This window comes from Myotis myotis, unplaced genomic scaffold (genome assembly GCF_014108235.1).
Source record: "Myotis myotis isolate mMyoMyo1 unplaced genomic scaffold, mMyoMyo1.p scaffold_m19_p_6, whole genome shotgun sequence".
NCBI lineage: Eukaryota > Metazoa > Chordata > Mammalia > Chiroptera > Vespertilionidae > Myotis > Myotis myotis.
In genome coordinates this window covers 50,728,112-50,746,701 of record NW_023416368.1, presented here as the reverse complement: position 1 = coordinate 50,746,701, position 18,590 = coordinate 50,728,112, and the positions used below count along the sequence as shown (strand labels likewise).

The 18,590-nt window shown below is 36.8% G+C and overlaps 1 protein-coding gene across 7 annotated transcripts in view; it reads left to right on the top strand.

Annotated features, from left to right (window-relative positions):
* Window positions 1–18,590, top strand: part of INPP4B (inositol polyphosphate-4-phosphatase type II B) — a 563,010-nt gene that overhangs the window by 407,766 nt on the left and 136,654 nt on the right. For all 7 annotated transcript variants that reach the window (XM_036311860.1, XM_036311863.1, XM_036311861.1 and 4 more), the window contains one exon: window positions 10,803–10,950. In XM_036311860.1, the coding sequence (XP_036167753.1) occupies window positions 10,803–10,950 (148 nt within the window). The remainder of the gene's footprint in view (window positions 1–10,802; window positions 10,951–18,590) is intronic.

Sequence of the window (18,590 nt, the reverse complement as noted above, 5' to 3'; positions counted from 1 at the left end):
TTTAAATGACTTACTCATTCAAACCTTGTAATTTTTTATGCACACAAAAAGAAATGCCATTTTGAAATAGTGATTGATTTAATATAAATTTCAAAGAGAAAGAGAAAAATGTCTTAAGTAAGGGAATATATTATCTGAGGAAGCAGAGGCAGAGGGAACGTAGTAAAAAATAAATCAGCACCTCCTATCACTTGGGCGGTAAAATCTGTAAGGCATGAATCTTGGAATTGCAGTAACTCTTCCAAATTATGAGGGTACTATTCCTAATGTGTAAATTGCAATATGACAAAGACAGCTGCCATGGAATTGATGGGAGCAGCTGCATTCTGCAATTCAAATATGCTCCCTTAGTGGGGTGAGAGATGATTGATTACTGCTTTTCTCCTTTCATGGCAGTGACAGTTTTGGTGGTGATACTCCACTTAGTCCCAATGACACTTTTCAACCTCCTTAGTCTAGTCAACCAGAGGCGCACTCAGAACCTAGGATATTTGCCACACACATGTTCTCTTAGCCTTCTTTTATTAGGCAGAGATAAGACTAAATGACAGTCAAATGTTATAAAAGATAGATTTTTTTGTGTTTTTAAAAACTATATATTTTTTTATTGATAACAGTATTACAGATGTCTCCCTTCCCCCCATCAACCTCCATTCAGCCCCTCCAGGCCTTCACCACCCTATTATCTCTGTCAATGGGCTATGCATATCTATATATATAAAAGCCTAAGCAACTGGTCGACTGGTTGCTATGATGTGCACAGACCACCAGGGCAGACACTCAACGCAGGAGCTGCCCCTTGGTGGTCAGTGTGCTTCCACAGCAGGAGCACTGCTCAGCTAACTGATGGGTGCCAGACACCAGACTCATGGCTGGCGAGTGCCACTACAGTGGCGCAAACCTCTCCCTATCGGTACTGACTGGGCGCGAGCCCGCAGCAGGTGCAGTGGGGTCAAGATGAGCAGGAGTGGTGTGGTGCCAGGCCCTGGCTCAGGCTCCTTCCCAGTTGCCTGCCACTTCGAGCACTACTATATCCCCCAAGGGGTCCTAGATTGCGAGAGGGCACAGGCCAGGCTGAGGGACCCCACCAGTAAGTATATAAGTTCTTTGGTTTATCTCTTCTCATCCCCCCACCCACACACACACCAACAAACAACAAGTGCTGGCTAGTATATGGAGAAAAGGGAACACTAGTTTATTGCTGGTGGGAATGCAGTATGGAATTTCCTCAAAAAATTAAAAATGGAACTGCCATTTGACCCAGCAATCCCACTTCTGGGAATATATCCTAAAAACCCAAAAACACCAGTCATAAAGAATATATGCACCCCTATGCTAGTAGCAGCATCATCTATAATAATAAAAGCATAATATGCTAATTAGACCAGACGTCCTTCCTGACGTCCTTCTGGACGACCTTCTGGACGAAGCAGGGACTGTGAGGGAAGCCTGGGTCCTGGGTGCCTGCTGGCGGCCAGAGGGGAGTCCAGGTCCTGGGTTCCAGAGGGAAGCCCAAGTCTAGGTGCCAGAGGGAAGGCAATGCCAGCAGCCAGGGGAAGGAAGGCCTACTCTTGCACAAATTTGTGCATCAGGCCTCTAGTTATTTATAATAGCTAAGATTTGGAAATAGCCTAAGTGCCCATCAGTAGATGAACGGGTTAAATAACTGGTACATTTGCACAATGGAATACTATGCAGTTGTAAAAAATAAGCATCTTTTACCCTTTGAGACAGCATGGATAGGCCTGGAGACTATTATGCTAAGTGAAATAAAACAATCAGAGAAAGACAAATATCACATGATCTCACTTATTTTTAAAATTTTTTTTAAATTAAATTTATTAGGATAGATCAGTTAATAAAGTTATATAGGCTGCAAGTGTACAATTTTATGATACATCAACCATTGAATTCACTGTGTACTAGATTTTTAAAAGTATGAAAAAAACAACTATGTACAACCATAAAATGTTTCTGTTCAGAATATAAAAATGCATTGTGCAGGTATAGAATATGTATGAATTTGGCCTGTGTGTACCTTTGTCTTTTGTTCTATTTATTTATCTATCTACACTCGGCAATTTTGGAATGAATCCATGATATTCCCATATGGCATTTTTAAAAATCTGTAGGCAAAGGGAACTATTGACATCCTTCTCAGCCCGTGCCTTCATGTATTGTGTGGAACTTGCCAGCCTCCAGTGAGTTACGAAGCACTTATAGAGTGAGAAGAAGAGAATGTCATATCTCTCAGCAGCTCTTCCCTATTCTATTTATATCTCCAGAGGCTTCATTTATAATTCAGGAAATTCACTTATCTATTGTAAGACTAAAAAGAAAAAACTCTTCCCCCTGAGGTCTCACTTCTTTCGTGCCCTGTTTTGTCTTGCAAGTTGAATGTGTACGTTGGGAGTCTGGGGAACTGAGGGCAGAAGGAGAGAAAAGATGAGGAGGAGGAGTGGGCGGAATCGACAATTCAGTAAGAAAGAGATAGCTGTACCTTAACTACCTGGGAAACCAAATTCCTTTTAGCTGCTGGGTTTTATATTCTCTGAAACAAGACACACTGCAAGACAATAAGTATTAGAAATGTAAAGCTCTTATTTAGTTTGACTTTCTAATTATAGAACTCATAAAGTTGTTAAAACACTAGTTTTACCTCTTTAATGATTGGCTCATTCCCTTAAGCAAAATGGTAGTAAGAACACTTAAATCTATTTGTTGCTGGGGTGGGGACATAGGGGTAGATAATTTTGAACATAGAGAAGCACAAAACAGTTAGGTCTCTCATCTGTCCCATTAAATCACGTCCACGGAGACACCTTGTCTCCAGCAAAAACAGGAACCAGCGGGCTCCGGTGGTTACAGTGTGAGAACCATGGACCGGCTGTGAGAGTTGGTGTCGAAGCCAGGATTTGCCAACCATCAGTATGACCCCGGCAGGAAGGTCAGCCTCTCTGCACATCCGTTTTTTAAAAACGACCAGATCAACTTGGACAGGCTGTAACTTCCTTTTTGGCTCACAAATGTTTGGAACAGATACAGCTTAGTTTCATTTTTGCTATGACTTTCTTCTTTTGATAAATATCTCATACAGGTATTCACTGTAATCAGTTGCACATGGAGGCATATATCACTTCTTTGTCGTTGACAGTTGTCTTTCTCAGGAGTTATTTATAGTTAATAAGCCTTACCACAGACAGCTATATCTTTTTACATTGTTGTCTGGATGATAATTCTCTCTGTATTCCATTTTCCCAATTTTCCCTGTAAAAGTATTTCCGTGGACCCTTATGTTACTATGCCAGATCTGGGGAGCTAATGGCCCCCATCCCAAAGTTTCCTGATACCTTCCCATTTTCAGTGCGTTTCCCCCTGTCAGCAAGCATTGTATCTGATACAGCATCTTCCTCGGTTGAATTCTCTACTTCTTGAATCATGAAATTATCGTTTCTATTCTCTAAAGACCACTTTCATGCTGAGTATCAACGTGGATACTGTCCTTCACATTCTCAAAGGGCGTGTCTGACAGGGATGATTTTCAAGACTGTGTAAGCTGTGATCTGAGCAAAGGTGAGGGGACTGCCCCTCCCTCAGTCCTAAATCCATGCCATGCTCCCGATTTGGAGAATTTTGTGGTATTTTTACTTCTTGCTTCACAGATGAATCACACCTTTTTCTCAAAATAGGCCACCGTATCTTTGGTAATCTTTCCCCCCAAAATAATGTTAAGCCATCTACTGCTGCTTCTTTGCAGCAGATGCTAGATTATTAACTATTAAGAAGAAGGAACATCACTTATTTCTGTATCTCGAGGGCCAGAATACAATAGGAACTCAATAAATGCTTGTTGAATGGCTGATAACAAGCATATCTCTGAATATTTTCTTCAGGTAATAAAAAACTGCACTGTTATTCCCTCCATGAGAAACATGTTCAAATATAATTATTTAGGTTTCAAATAAAATAGTTTATTGCTTTTCTTACAGATCACTACCAAAGTCTCATTTATGAAATGTTTTCTGCCTCATATCACAGCACAGATTTTAATTGCCTTTCACAATATCACACAACTGAGCTAAATACTGGGGTCACATTCTCCTCACTCTACCCCCATCAAAAGCAATGCATGACTCAGAATATTTTAAGAGATTGTTAGAAATTTCCTTCTATACTTATTTACACCCTGATGAATTCCCGGCAAAAACAAATTCCCAGTTTTCTTCTTTTTTTCTTTTCATTCGTTGGGCACTAAATTTACTACCTTGTCAAATTTTAGATGATATCATTTTGTATTAACAAAAATATATCTTGTATTTCATCCATATTAGTTTAAATAGATTTTGCCCTGTGTATTTATAACTATCTAATATGTAAAATTTGGAGTCATTTTGGCATATAACATTGGCCCTTGATCCTTTATGCTTACTCAACAGATTTCTTTGCCCTTTGCTGTTTTAACAAATGCGATGGAGTCCATTAACTTTGCTCTTTTGGAATGCCCATATATATTCATTACTATGTGCTAATATATTTAGGATGTTAAGTAGCTTCAATGGAAGAGTGAATTTCACCATCTAATTAATAATCAATGGAGTGATCTCTTAGACACCTTTAAATGCTTCCACTGTGTTTCTAAGTACATTATTTCCTCCATTGCCCACTTTAGATAAACTAGAAGAAAAATAAAGGCAAGAAGATGATGTAGTCAAAAAGTTTTTGTGGCTAAAATGTGAGGAGGCCTTTCTTTTAACTATGGTTTTTCCTTTTTTAAATACTCTATTCATTTCAGAGAAGGGAGAGGAAGAGAGAGAGAGATAGAAACATCAATGATGAGAACGAATAACTGATCAGCTGCCTCCTGCAGGCCCCACACTGGGGATCGAGTCCACAACCCAAGCATGTGCCCTGACTGGAAATCAAACCATGACCTCCTGGTTCATAGGTCGACGCTCAACCACTGAGCCATGCCGGCCAGGAGGTTTTTCCTTTCTTCATTGTGATGCCTGTGCTCTCCCTTGAAGTGAGGTTTTACTTATGTCCTTCCCTCTTGCATTTTCCCCCCTTAATGCACAGTTGGTACTCTCACTGTTCTCCTTGGGGACAGCAGTGCTGGGAAACGCCTGAGTTGCAAGGTTTAAGCTCATTTCTGTGGAATGTTTGCATTTACTGTACGAAGAAAATAGCACAGGCCTGGCCTTTACAAAGTTCACATTCTCGTGGGGGACACAAAAATGTAAACAGATAATTGGAGCACAACTGGTAAGAAACACGACAGAGATGGGGGTGGTGAGTACAAAGGAGGGTCACCTGTGGGAGGCAGGGGATAGAAGCCAAGGGAGGCTCCTTGGGGGAGATGTTAGCTGAGCTGAGCATATAGGAAGGTGACCATGAAAGAGGGATGCTTCTTTGAGTTGCAGGGAATGCCTTAAACAGAGGCAAATTGGCAAGAACCAATGTGAGTTCGGTACACTACAGGTTGTTCCAGGTTGCCCAGCATAAAATATGAGCCAACTTCTACCTGCTCTAGTTTTGTCCCTGATTTAATGCCTGAACTACAATTAAACAGAACAAATCAAACTAGAAGGAGTGAGACAAATTATTTTCTTGACCACCAAAAATCTAACATCTAAATTCTGCACACTAAACTCACCTGTGATCTCCAGTTGGAGACTAAGCTCCACAACTATTATTTTCATGTTTTATTCTAATATTTGATATAGTTTTTCTTATTCTTGGCCTTGAATTGAAGATGGAGGGTCAAGAGTTTATGGGTTTCGCTAGACTAGCACTTTGTCCAACTCAGCTTATTTATATCCTATTTCTACTGTGTGTGTGTGTGTGTGTATGTGTGTGTGTTTTAAACACAACAACTTACAATAACAATTTAGATTTTATGACAAACCTAGAGAATAGTAACTAAAATTTTCTTTGGAGTACCTTTTTTTTTCAACAATTTCATCTTTATTTTTTTAATTTATTGAACTTATTGGAGTCACACTGCTTAATAAAATTATATTCAGGTATACAATTCTATTATACCTCATCTATGTATTGTATTGTGTGTTCACCACCCAAAGTCAAGTCTCCTTCCATCACCATTTTATGACCCCTTCCCCTTCTTCTACATCCTTACACTCCCCACTTTTCCTCTGATAATCACCATACTCTTGTCTTTGTCTATAAGATATTTTGTTTGTTTTTAAATATATTTTTATTGATTTCATAGAGAAAGGGAAAGGGAGAAAAACATCGATGATGAGAGAGAATCATTGATCGGCTGCCTCCTGCACACCCCACACTTGGCATTGAGTCCACAACCTGGGCATGTGCCCTGACCTGGAATTGAAATGGTTCATAGGTTGGGACCACTGATCAAGAAGCCAGATTGATTGTTTATGCTTAATCCCTTCACCCATCTCACCCAGCCCCCGAAGCCTCCTTCCTCATCTTTAGTATTCTTAAAGAAATGTTTCTTTGATGTATTTTCAGAGCTCCTGTCAAGGTCTTTTTTTACCTTTTCTTTTCTATTAGCCATGCTTAGGATAGTGTTTTAGTGATTTCTGTTAGGTTTTTCAATTCTCACCCACTCTTAAAAAGACACAACCGGCATTTAAGATGTATATAAATCTAAGATATGTTCAAGTACAAATGCGGAGTGTCAGTGTCTAATTGGATTATTCAGACTTGTCTATAGTAAGTATAATGTAGCATTTGGAGAATAGGCAATGCATGTACATTCAGCTGAATAATTGAACTATTAAACAACTGCATAATTAAGAGCTACAGAATGAATAGATTTTCTACAAGAATCTGTAGTACATTAAAATAATGATTTTGTAAGGCTTAAAGCCAATGAAGTCAGATTCCATTTAAATATGTGACTCCAACCACCTCCCAAAAGCAAAAAATTATGTGAAGATAATCACAGATGAGCTTCCTCTGGAGAAATATGTTAAAGACAACCTGATGAAATAAGGCTTTTTGATGATCCCCTTGACCCGGAATCCAGATTTCCAAATTTTTTTTGTCCAATCCACTGACAGTTCTAAGAGAGACACAAAAAAGAGAAAATCACACCCGTGATAGCTCTCTGGATTACCTTTTTTTCCTAAAGCAGATTGCTTGGGCAGCCATATTTTTTGTGTACGTTGTCAATGTGGTAGCATGACCATTTTCTTGACATCTTTACTTTGATAATTCAGAATTGGAGCAGCTGGGCTTTCACAATTTCTGAATTCCATGTAAAAACAGGTGGTGCATTATCTTGTTAAATAGGCCCTGTTATAGTGTCTGGAAGAGACAATACAGAAAATGAGTTGTGCTTCAATTTGTGGGGAAAATCTGCCATTTACTTTCTGTCCCTATGTTTGTTCAGCTTATAGGGTAGGCCTGAAGGGGAATGTATCACTATCTGGACCAGCTTAGAACTTGACCCTTGGTCACAAGACCAAGATATGGTCCAGAATGTCTCCACCACTCTTCTCTTGGTAGAATATGTCACATGACATTTTTAGTAATTGTTTTGGGCAAAGCAGTTTAAAACATGAGGAGAATACACACAGGGATGCCTTTTAAAAAAACCAATAATAGATGTTAGATATTATTGCTGGGTTGAGCTTATTGTATGGTCAGAAATGCATCTTTTTTAAAAATCATTTTTTTTATTTTTCAATTACAGTTGACATATTATATTAGTTTCAGGTGTACACCCTGGTGATTAGACATTCTATAACTTTCTAAGTGTTCTTCCAGATAAATCTCATACCCATCTGACACTATACATAATTATAGGAATATTATTGATTATATTCTCTATGCTGTACTCTACATACCCAAGACTATTCTGTAACAACCAATTTGCACCTCTTAATCCCTCCATCTTTTTCATCCATTCCCCCAAGTCCACTCCCATCTGGTAACTGTCAAAATGTTCTCTGTATCTATGAATCTATTTCTGTTCTGCTTGTTTGTTTATTTTGTTTTTTAGATTCAGTTGTCAATAAATATGTACTTTATTGCCATTTAATTATTCATATTTTTATCTTTTTTTTCTTCTTCTTCTTTAAGAAGACCTTTTAACATTTAATGTAATACTCGTTTGGTGGTGATCTGGAGATAAGTCGTGGCATCTGTGGAAAGCCAGAGCTGAACATGACAGACTCATTTACACAGCCAGAGTGTATGTGCAGAACTGTCGGAATTTTATCTCTGCGATAGGGGAGAAGCATTTAAAAAAATGACAAAAACATTCATCATTTATGGCCCATTGTTCAATATTTGATGCATGAATACCATGCCTTTCTTTTATGTAAGGATGTCAAAATCTCCTCACTATCCACCCAATAAGAAACTTGAGTTGAGAACATCTTATCTGGTCATTTTTGTAACCAATGAAACAAATTTGCATGGAAGTTAAAAGTCAAGCCATTATTATTTTTTTAAGTCATGGACCATTTTATGCTGTTTCAGGATACAGAGTAGGTATGTTCTTGCTTTATACATAGTAGATGTTTGATAAGGAATCCTGATGGATGAAATTGGCTTTAAAAATATTATATTATGTTTACATTGAGATCCTGATAATATATAAAATTTATTACTAGTATTTGGAGACCTCTGAGTTTCAAAAGTTCAGAATCATACCACAAGAGTTAGACAGCAGACAATATTAAGATTTTTTTTTTTTGGATGATCAAGTTGTCTGATATTTTAAATTATTTGCCCCATGTGTTTTCCTTATAAACAGCAGGTTCCCATAGAATCCTTGCATGTCATGCACCAGATGGTCAGAGGACAGCACTGGAGTTCTTTAATCAAACTGCCCTTGATTTCTGCTGAAGTCATGTCAACAAAGGTTTATATTTAGAATGCAATGAAGAGCATTAAAACAAAAACAATAAAATCAAAAGTTGAAGGACTAGCTTTGTGATGACAGGAAATGAAGAATGTTTCATTTGTGAATTAATATAAAATATAAATTTTCTAAATATAATTAGTATTTTATAAAAGGCAAGAAAATGCAAGGAGTTTAATTGTGGTTTGCAGGATGCAGTGATTCTATATACTCTTAGCAAAAAAGGAGATTAAAAAGCTGCACATATACTGAGTATAGATAAACCAAATAGCTGAATATTTACTTAGGTTAGTAAGGAAAAAAATTGGACATTTGGAGATTGAGTTTTTGTCTTACTATAAAAATATACATTTATATTCCTGATCATATTAACTGTATTAGAATTCATGAGATCCCAGGAGTGGTTTAACCTGACTGACACTATATTGAATTCAATACATTTTTTTTCTTCTCCAACTCTAGAGATATGACAATAGATATTGTAGTAAAATTCTTATATCTTTGAAACATTGTCACATTAAAAATGAATGAAATATCATAGTTTTTTTCAGTGACTTGCTGTAAGTTTTAATATTTCAGATAAAAGAAAATATATCTGGTAAAGGCTAATATCCAAAATATATAAAGAACTCATGCAAATCAATAACAAAAGAAATAAACATTCCAATTAAAAAGTGGGTAGATGATTTGAAGACATTTTTATAAATAAATCATGCAGATGGCCAACAGGTACATGGAAACATTCTAAATATCACTAAACATCAGGTAAATGTAAATCAAAATTACAAAAAGATATCACCTCACACTTATTAGCATGACTATTATAAAAAAAAAAAGACAAGAAATAACTGTGGTGGCTGCCAGAGGGGAGAGAAATAAAATTCTACCCTGAAATACCTGGTTCAGGAATATGGGAGGAGAGCTAGCCTCACGCACAAATAGAACCAAGTATTATCTTCATATCTGGCCCTATACATTTTCTTTAAATCTTTAAAGCCCTTGATGGCACGATCTTGTCACTTCTCCCCTAATCACTGTCCACTACTCTGAATATATAGTTTGTTCATAGTCTCCCTGTCTTGCTCCTGATAAAATGTAGTTCCAGGAAAGTGTGTTATTAATTCATTGGCACTAAACTGTGTATGATATTTGAATTTTAATAGATGGTAAACCATGGAATAAGTTTTCTGACATTTAAGAAATCGATAGATTTTAGGAGTGGGGTCATTTAAAACCTCTGGAAAAAAACTTACCAGTTGTCATCTACTATGTAAATAGGTAAAGTTGACTAAGAGTGATCAGAAGAAATTCAGAAATATATTTTTGCAAAGTGTGTATTATGTATAAATACATGTATTTTCATCTGTATCTATAAATACATATGTATTAAGGAAATCTTTACAAGAAAAAGAAATTAATAAGTGATAAATTGGAGCACCACAGTAGTCATATTTATGAATTAGCATTTGATGTGTTATTTTTTAATTTGATAAATATATGTTCACCCTGACCAGTTTGGCTCAGTAGTTAGAACGTCGGCCTGAGGACTGAAGGGTCCCAGGTTCAATTCTGGTCAAGGGCATGTACCTTGGTTGCGAGCACATCTCCAGGAGCAGGTGTGCAGGAGGCAGCTGATACATGTTCCTCTCTTATCAATGCTTCTAACTCTCTATCCCTCTCCTTTCCTCTCTGTAAAAAAATCAATAAAATATGTTTTCTTTTTAAAAGACTATATGTTCAAGAAGCTACTGAAAAAAATAAGATGGAAGAACAAAATTCTTAGAAATTCAAAAACACTAATGGATTATTATTTATTTAAAAACAAATTTTGATTGAATAAATAATTAGAAAATACTTTGATTAATGATTTTGTTAATTCATCTTCATCTAGTGTGCATATCTTTATAATTTAACCCTCAAGCTTTTGTTTCTTTCTTCTACTCAGTGTTAAAGAACCCGGTGTGTAAATTATATAGATTTCCCACATCTGACAATAAGTGGATGCGAATCCGGGAGCAGATGTCAGAGAGCATACTTTCTTTTCATGTTCCTAAGGAATTGATCTCTCTTCACATAAAAGAAGATTTGTGTAGGTAAGAGAAAATAATTTTGTCTTTTGCATTAATAATTTTTTTCTATAAAATATTTTTTCTCAAAGCATGATGATAACATGAAATTCTAGACCTGTTTAGTGTGGCGGCCATTAGCCCTGCGTGGCTCTTAATCCCTTAAAGTGTAACTAGTCCAAGTGAGATCTTATATAAATGTAAAATACACAGTAGATTTTGAGTTTTTAGTACACAAATAAAAGACTGATTTCATAATAAGGATTAAATAAAAATATTATTAATTTCACTTGCTGTAAATTATTTTTTGAATATGACTACTAGAAAATTTTTAGTAACATATGTGACTCTCCTTTGTGGTGTGCATTATATTTCTATTAAATAGCTTGAAGTCCAGCCAATAACCTGAGCTTTGACCTTGCTAATAATCCCTGTGTCTTCACCTCATCTGCTTTTGGTTACAGTTCTGTAAAAAATTCCTCCTTGATTTTCTTTGAACTACGCATCTGCAACAAGACTCTCAGATATTTGTTAGTCTAAAAACTCAAGATGATTGATAAAATATGCTACGTGAATGGACAGTATTGTTGTACAACAAAATTAAATCCATTGCTATAATGAAACAAAAGGATGTGAGAGTGGGTAGTTGATGAGAATTTCTCTGAGCCATGACTAATCAATTTGTTTCCTGCCTTATATGCCTCTAGTGACTTTAAAAATGCTGAATACTATATTATACTAAACACTGCTAAGGCCCCAAATCTCAGAAAATTAGCAAATATTTTTAATAGTTAACATTTTTTAAATTGCTGCAATACACAGCAGGGTGTGAAATGTTCAAAATTTGCATTTCTGCCTTATGTGCACATTAGTACATCAAGTTACTTAAGAGTATTGGTAGACTTTACAGTTTCCAGGGATGCCATATTGACATAAACCAGTGAGCACACCATGGACAAGACTGGTTAAACTTGGCAATATTGACAGTATCATCATGAGCCTCATAACGTTTCAGTCAATGATGGACTGCATATACAACTGTGGTCCCATCTACATGAATAAAAGAGAAAGATGCAAATCGACCGTACCTTCACAATGCCCACCAGCCAATCAGGAGTGAGTATGCAAATTAACCCAACAAAGCTGGTGGGTTAATTTGCATATGCAGGCGCCAAGCAGCTGGGAGCCAGGTGGGACACTTGTGATGTCGTCGTGATAACGATACAGGCATCCCGCACTGCCCCAGCTGCTCCGGGCCTCTGGGCAGTGTGGGAAGGCAGAAAGGCTGCTCCAGCTGGAGTGAAGGCGGTGCCGGCAGCCAGGGGTGGGAAGGCCCATTCTTGCAGGAATCGTCATGCATCGGGCCTCTAGTAAGATTATAATGGAGCTGGAAAATTCCTATTGCCCTATTGCCCGCTTAGTGATGTCACAGCAGTCAGAACATCGTACCAGCACAAGGCATTACTCATGTGTTTGTGATGACACTGATGTAAACAAGTACACTGTATTGGCAGTCCTAGGAAAGTACAGCACTATAGTCTGTAAGACTTGATAATGTAATAAATGATTAGGCTACTGATTTATGTATTTATGATATTATACTTTTTAGTAGAGGCTCAGTGCATGAAATTCATGCACTGATAGGGTCCCTAGTGGCTGCTGGCTGCCAGCCAGGGCCTCCCTTCGTTCCGCCCCTGGTGGTCAGTGCACGTCATAGCAAGTGATTGAACTCCCATTTTGTCGAACTCCCGAGGGGACACTTTGCATATTGGGCTTTTATATATATAGATTGTTGCTTTAGAGTCCACTCTTTCTACTTATTTTTTAAAATGCTGTAAACAACATGCCACATTATGCTGAAAGCAACCTCTAAAGCAACCTCATACATCTCTTCTTTACTGTGTCTCTTGGTTGCATCATATTCTCTTCTGCTTGATTTAACCTTCTGTTGTTTTGAACAATAACATGCTATACAGGTTTGTGGCCTAGGAGCAATGAGCTAGATCACATAACTTAGGTGTGTAGCAACTATTCCATATGTTTGTGTAAGTGCACTCTATAATTTTCACACAATGACCAAATCACCTACGGACACATTTCTCAGAATGCATCCCTGTTGTTAAGTGGTACGTAATTGTATTTACTAGGGTAGGTAGGAATGGCTTCACAAATACTATATATCCAAGTGAGTATCCAAGTGAGTAGAAAAGAAAAAGAAAACAGAACCTGAATTTTAGGGAGAGTGAGACAGGAACCTGGATTATAAGAAAACTTCATGATTCTAGGGAAATAACGATAGAAAGAGAGACAAGAAGGTGATATTTGAGAGTAGCCAAGTGCAGATAATCAACCACTGAAACCTGGCAAGAGCTATTGACTGAGGCCTAGAGTATCTGTAAGATGTACAGAAAGTTAAGCAAACTACTTATAGGAGCCAGCTGCAAGAATGAATTAATATAAGCCACATGATTCAATCCTTATCCTCCTAGAGATAGTACTAAGAGTAGTTGGTGGGCAATGCAAATCCCAGGAAGAATAATCGAGATTACATGTTAAAGAAGCATGAGTTTGGATCTTTGAAGTCATAAAAGAATCAGACTATTGGACACTAAGAGCCACTCCAACCAGAGTCATGTAAAGGTCACATTTGATAGAGAAGGGATGGAGAGAATAATTGTTCCTCACAGGAGTTATAGAATGAGGAAGGACTCACCAGAGGCAAGCTGAGTTAGAGGTGTCAGGCAGAACCCAGCACCTTTATTTCAGCTGAGAACCACACAGGAACTGCTCATCTGTAACAAGACTCTCAGGTAAAGCAGAGTCAAAGAAGTCAGGGCCAAGCCTTACCTTATAAAATGGACTTAATACTGCATCTAACTTAGCCAGTCCTAAATTCCCACTAAGATATCTATAAAGACACAGAATGGAAAATGATGAGCTTTCACAAAACACTGGAATCTATGATTAACATAATACTATATATAACATAATTGATGGGCCACTAGTACATTTCACCTAAAAATACAGCAAGCTAGTGAGAAAGAAAGCTAAGAGCTGGACCCCTACTGCAGTCCCAATCTGTCTTTTGTCTTCAGTTTGGAAACCCCATAAAGGCTGAGCAGTGGACCTTCTACTAGTTCTGAGGCCTCCCCAGTGCTCTCTCTAACTCCTCCCTGCACCCTACCCCCATTCATACCTCTCTGTCTGTCCAGTCACTGACAGTAAATCCCAGGGGGGGATGAGGAGTAGAAAATAAGGAGAAAGCAGCCACTAAGTCATGGAATTTGTGTATGCATAGCCTCTATAAGTATTACTTTTTAGCATACCACAAGTGTCATCTACCCATTCTGTTCTCTTGCCTTTCTCTGAATCTCTTTCTTGCTATGCATTTGTAGCAAAAACAAAAATTGCAAACACATAGAAGGGGATAATGAGCAGTTTTGGTGGAGACAAAGGAACAATGCTTCCAAATTATAAAGTTCCCTTTCAAGGGGCAGAATTAGGGACTGTCAATGTACACTGGGGGTTGCTTAGAAAAGAAAATTCCATTTCAATCCTATGAAACTAAAACTATAAAAACTTGATAGATTCTGAAGATTCGCTAGGCACTATGAAGACCAGCCTATTCCAAATACATTTTGGTTTCTCCAACCTTTTTGCTGTGTACATCTCCCATTATTAAAATGTGTTTAAAATTTTAATAATGCATCTTATAATTTTTATAAAGAAAAGGAGAAAAAAATCATGCTGCACTCAAAAAGGAAATACAAAAAAAATGTGGGAAAATTGACTAGTCATCTCAGTAGAGTATGAGAAGGTGTGGTTGTTATGAAACAGGATGAGAAAGCCATAAGAAAAGAACCATCATCCTTTAGGGAGCACGCTGAGAAGGAAAGGATAATGTAGGGAATGATGAAGTTTTAAATTGCAGCAGCCAAATTAAATCCACAGAGCCCGCAGAGAAGATTTGACACTGAGAAATCATCTCAGTAATGTGGAAGACAAACATGATAAGCTCCTCTCAAAGGCTAAACAAAGGTGAAAAAAAAAGTTTAGATGGTGAGAAAGGTGTTAGATATTCAGGGCACAAAGCAGTAAACTACCAAATAATTTTAAGTGTTCTTTGGGAAGAACAATTAGTGCAAGAGCTTGAAAAACAAAACAAAACAAAACAATGAAAATTTATGCAGTTTTGTTTTTTTCTCTTTGACATTCTAAAATCAGGATAATCTTACACTTCTCTGTGGAAGCCCATGGAATAACATCCACTGATATTTGAGAGAAAAAGGCCGTGACCCCACTTTATTATATAGGGTCAGGTTATGAATTTCTTATGAATGAAGGCAACGGAAATGGCATACTTAAATACGCAGGAGGTCAGAGAATGTCACCCACAAAACTTTCTTGAAAATCTACTTGCAGCTATATGCCATCCAACTGAAAAAGTAATTTAAAAATTATACTTATAATGAATATAAGTGACTATAATAGAAAAATAAATAATATAAAATTAACATGATGTGGCATAATATAATAAATTAAATTAAGAATGTGAGACTGGGACATTGCCTTGCAAAAGGACTTTGCAACATTTTTCTTGGTTGGGTGGAACCTCCAGTCTGGACAGAGCTTTACTCTGAAGTTCTTTTCTCAGCCTCTTTTAACCCTAGTCTGTTCAGATCCCTAAAATCATTTTACTTGCCTCAACCCCCTTCCCACCCCCACCCCCACTTTCTCGCAAACCCATTTATTTTTTTACATTTTCATTTCATTTACTCTAATCCCATGCTTTCCAGCCTGTGATAATACAACTGTCCACTCATGACTTTTCTGCCAATGGCCTAACTTGCTTGGAATCCGTGGCTTAGGTTACAGAGTCACACAATCTGATTGAAAATGTTATAAAATGCAGATTTCCAGAAGGAGCTTCCTGGAGTCAGTCTTGAAAAACTGTACTTGTGTGTTTGGAAGGGAAGAGGGGAGGTTCTGCTTGCAAAGTGCTCAGTATAAGACCTTGCTTCTGAAAAGTTTACTGAATTGCTCTACAACCATGATACATCAGGGATTTGACATTAAAAAGCAGACCAGGTCTTGATCAAGCATACTTGACGGTTGGGGTCATGGCGGGTTATTATAACGGAAGGTAAAGGAGAGTGATGTATTGAAGACAACTCAGAGATCCTAAATACATAGAAGGGGCGCGTGCGTGCGTGCGTGCGTGCGTGCGTGTGTGTGTGTGTGTGTGTGTGTTTGCTGGTGTTTATAATGCTTCAAGCTTTACAGTCCTTCAACTTGGGTTGCTTGCAGACATGTTACATAAGTTTTGCCAAACTACCACCTATAAAGTTTTTACTGCTTGTTTTAGTGTTGCCACATATTTTGTTTATTTTGAGTATTTTCTTCAGCTTTTGTACTACTTCAAAGTTTTCCTGTGCTCAATCTCCATTGAAATATGACAGTTACTAGGTAAAATGATTGTACCCATAGAACTGATGCTCCGTAACAGCTACGAATGTAGTATGAAAACATGGTGTGCACACGTACATGTCTATGTGGGAGGCTCTGGTCGCTGTACAGTGATTGGTTTTATGTAAAAGGTATATATTTCTACACTAGAAAATGATATTTGAAAACCTATAATGGAACAAAGTTATTTTTTAAAAAATGCAGTATTTCAGGAAAAAATGATCCTCATGACCCATAAAACTCCCCAGGAAAATATTAGTTTGATGTATATCATGTATTTTTCTCTTTTTTCCTTCTTCATTTCTTTCCTATATATATATTTTCTTCATGATCCCTGAGGTGGAGAAAGAAAGAAACTTTCTGCTATATAGTGTTACAAGTTTAGCAGAAAGGATAATAATATTTTATAACAAATACTTTCTTTGGTTGTATATAAAGCATGTAAATAATTATGTGTATCATGTAGAAAAACAATCTTGTAAATTAAATATGAAAAATCTGAAGCAAAATATTTAAATAGGAAAAATGTGATAGATTTTGGGATATATAAACTTTCAAAGTCTTATTACTACTTCTTTGAGAAAACGTACATGCTTTGTCTTAGATATTTGTGTTTGTAAGTGTTGAACATATATTAAATTCATGGAGATAAATATTTTATTTTAATGAAGGCAAACACTTTTTGGTGAACACTATATTTTATGTTTTATAAAATATAGATTCTAAAGATTCGCTAGGCACTGTGAATATTTCTGTATTTTACATTTTCAGAGTTATATTTTAGAATTCTGATAAAGTGTGTCTACATAGTTATACATCCATCTATTTCTTGAACATAGTGTATTCTTATCAAAGAAAAGTCAGTCAATAAGATACTTTAAAATCCCGGATTGAAAACCTAGTTGCTATATAGAAATATAGGGCGAAACCGGTTTGGCTCAGTGGATAGAGCATCGGCCTGCGGACTGAAGGGTCCCAGGTTCGATTCCAGTCAGGGGCATGTACCTGGGTTGCGGGCACATCCCCAGTGGGAGATGTGCAGGAGACAGCTGATTGATGTTTCTCTCTCATCAATGTTTCTAACTCTCTATCTCTCTCCCTTCCTCTCTGTAAAAAATCAATAAAAAATATATATTTAAAAAAAAAGAAATATAGGTTTCAGAGATATGTTCTACATGTTTACTTAAATGGTATCATATGCCATTAACTTGGTTTTCTAAGCACTATATCTAGTTTTAGAGAAATGCAAAATATATTTAATTATCTGGTTTTATACCTTACATTAAAGTATTCTGTGACCATCATTAAAATGGGTTCATTTTATTTCAAACTGATAACACTATATAAATGCCTTTTTAAAAAATGATAAAAGTATATATTAGGAATTATAAACTACAACTAGAATATACCCAGATAAATTCTATTTCAAAAACATCCTCACTATACAAAAAGATATACAGTAAGATTTTGCAACATAGTGGCTGGTTCATACAACATGATTTGGCATTCCGAAATATAATTTATGTTGTTGTTTTTTCCAAAATTTATTTATCGCTAGACAAGATTTCCCCTTCCCATGGGCTATAAGGCAAGCGGGACCTCCTTTTTCTCTACTTATCTCCCCTCATCTTCTGCACTGTGCATCTTGGCATGGCTGAAACCTATGCCTTTTACGATGTCTACCAGCATTTGCATACTTGGAAGAAATAAAGGCGCACTGAAATCTTTTTTTGTTTGTTTGTTTGTTTTTTACATAGAGATGCATTTTTATTGGACATTTTTTTTGAAACAGTTCATGTTTCATTTCTGTTTGTGAGCATGGTTTTGCCCATATTGAAAATGGATGCTCGAGCTGTCAGCCTTCTCACCTCTATCCTCATCCCAGATAATGATATTTGTGGAATTAGTCTTTTATTGAACCTTAAAAGATTCTTCTACTTTCCCTGACTAGAAAGTACATGAAAATGGGCTGAGAGTAGATATTATCACCCAATACAGACCTGGACCACTTTAGTCTCCTAGGCACAAGCTTTACAAAAATCCAGAAGTATTTTTGTATCTTTCTGTATTTATCTCATGTGTAATAGGATTAATAAAAACATTTTCATTATGACATTTTTAAATTCAATGCCCCATAGATCTAACCCATCGGCCAATGTTATATGAAAATTATTTTGGTTATAATTGGAATATTTATCTTT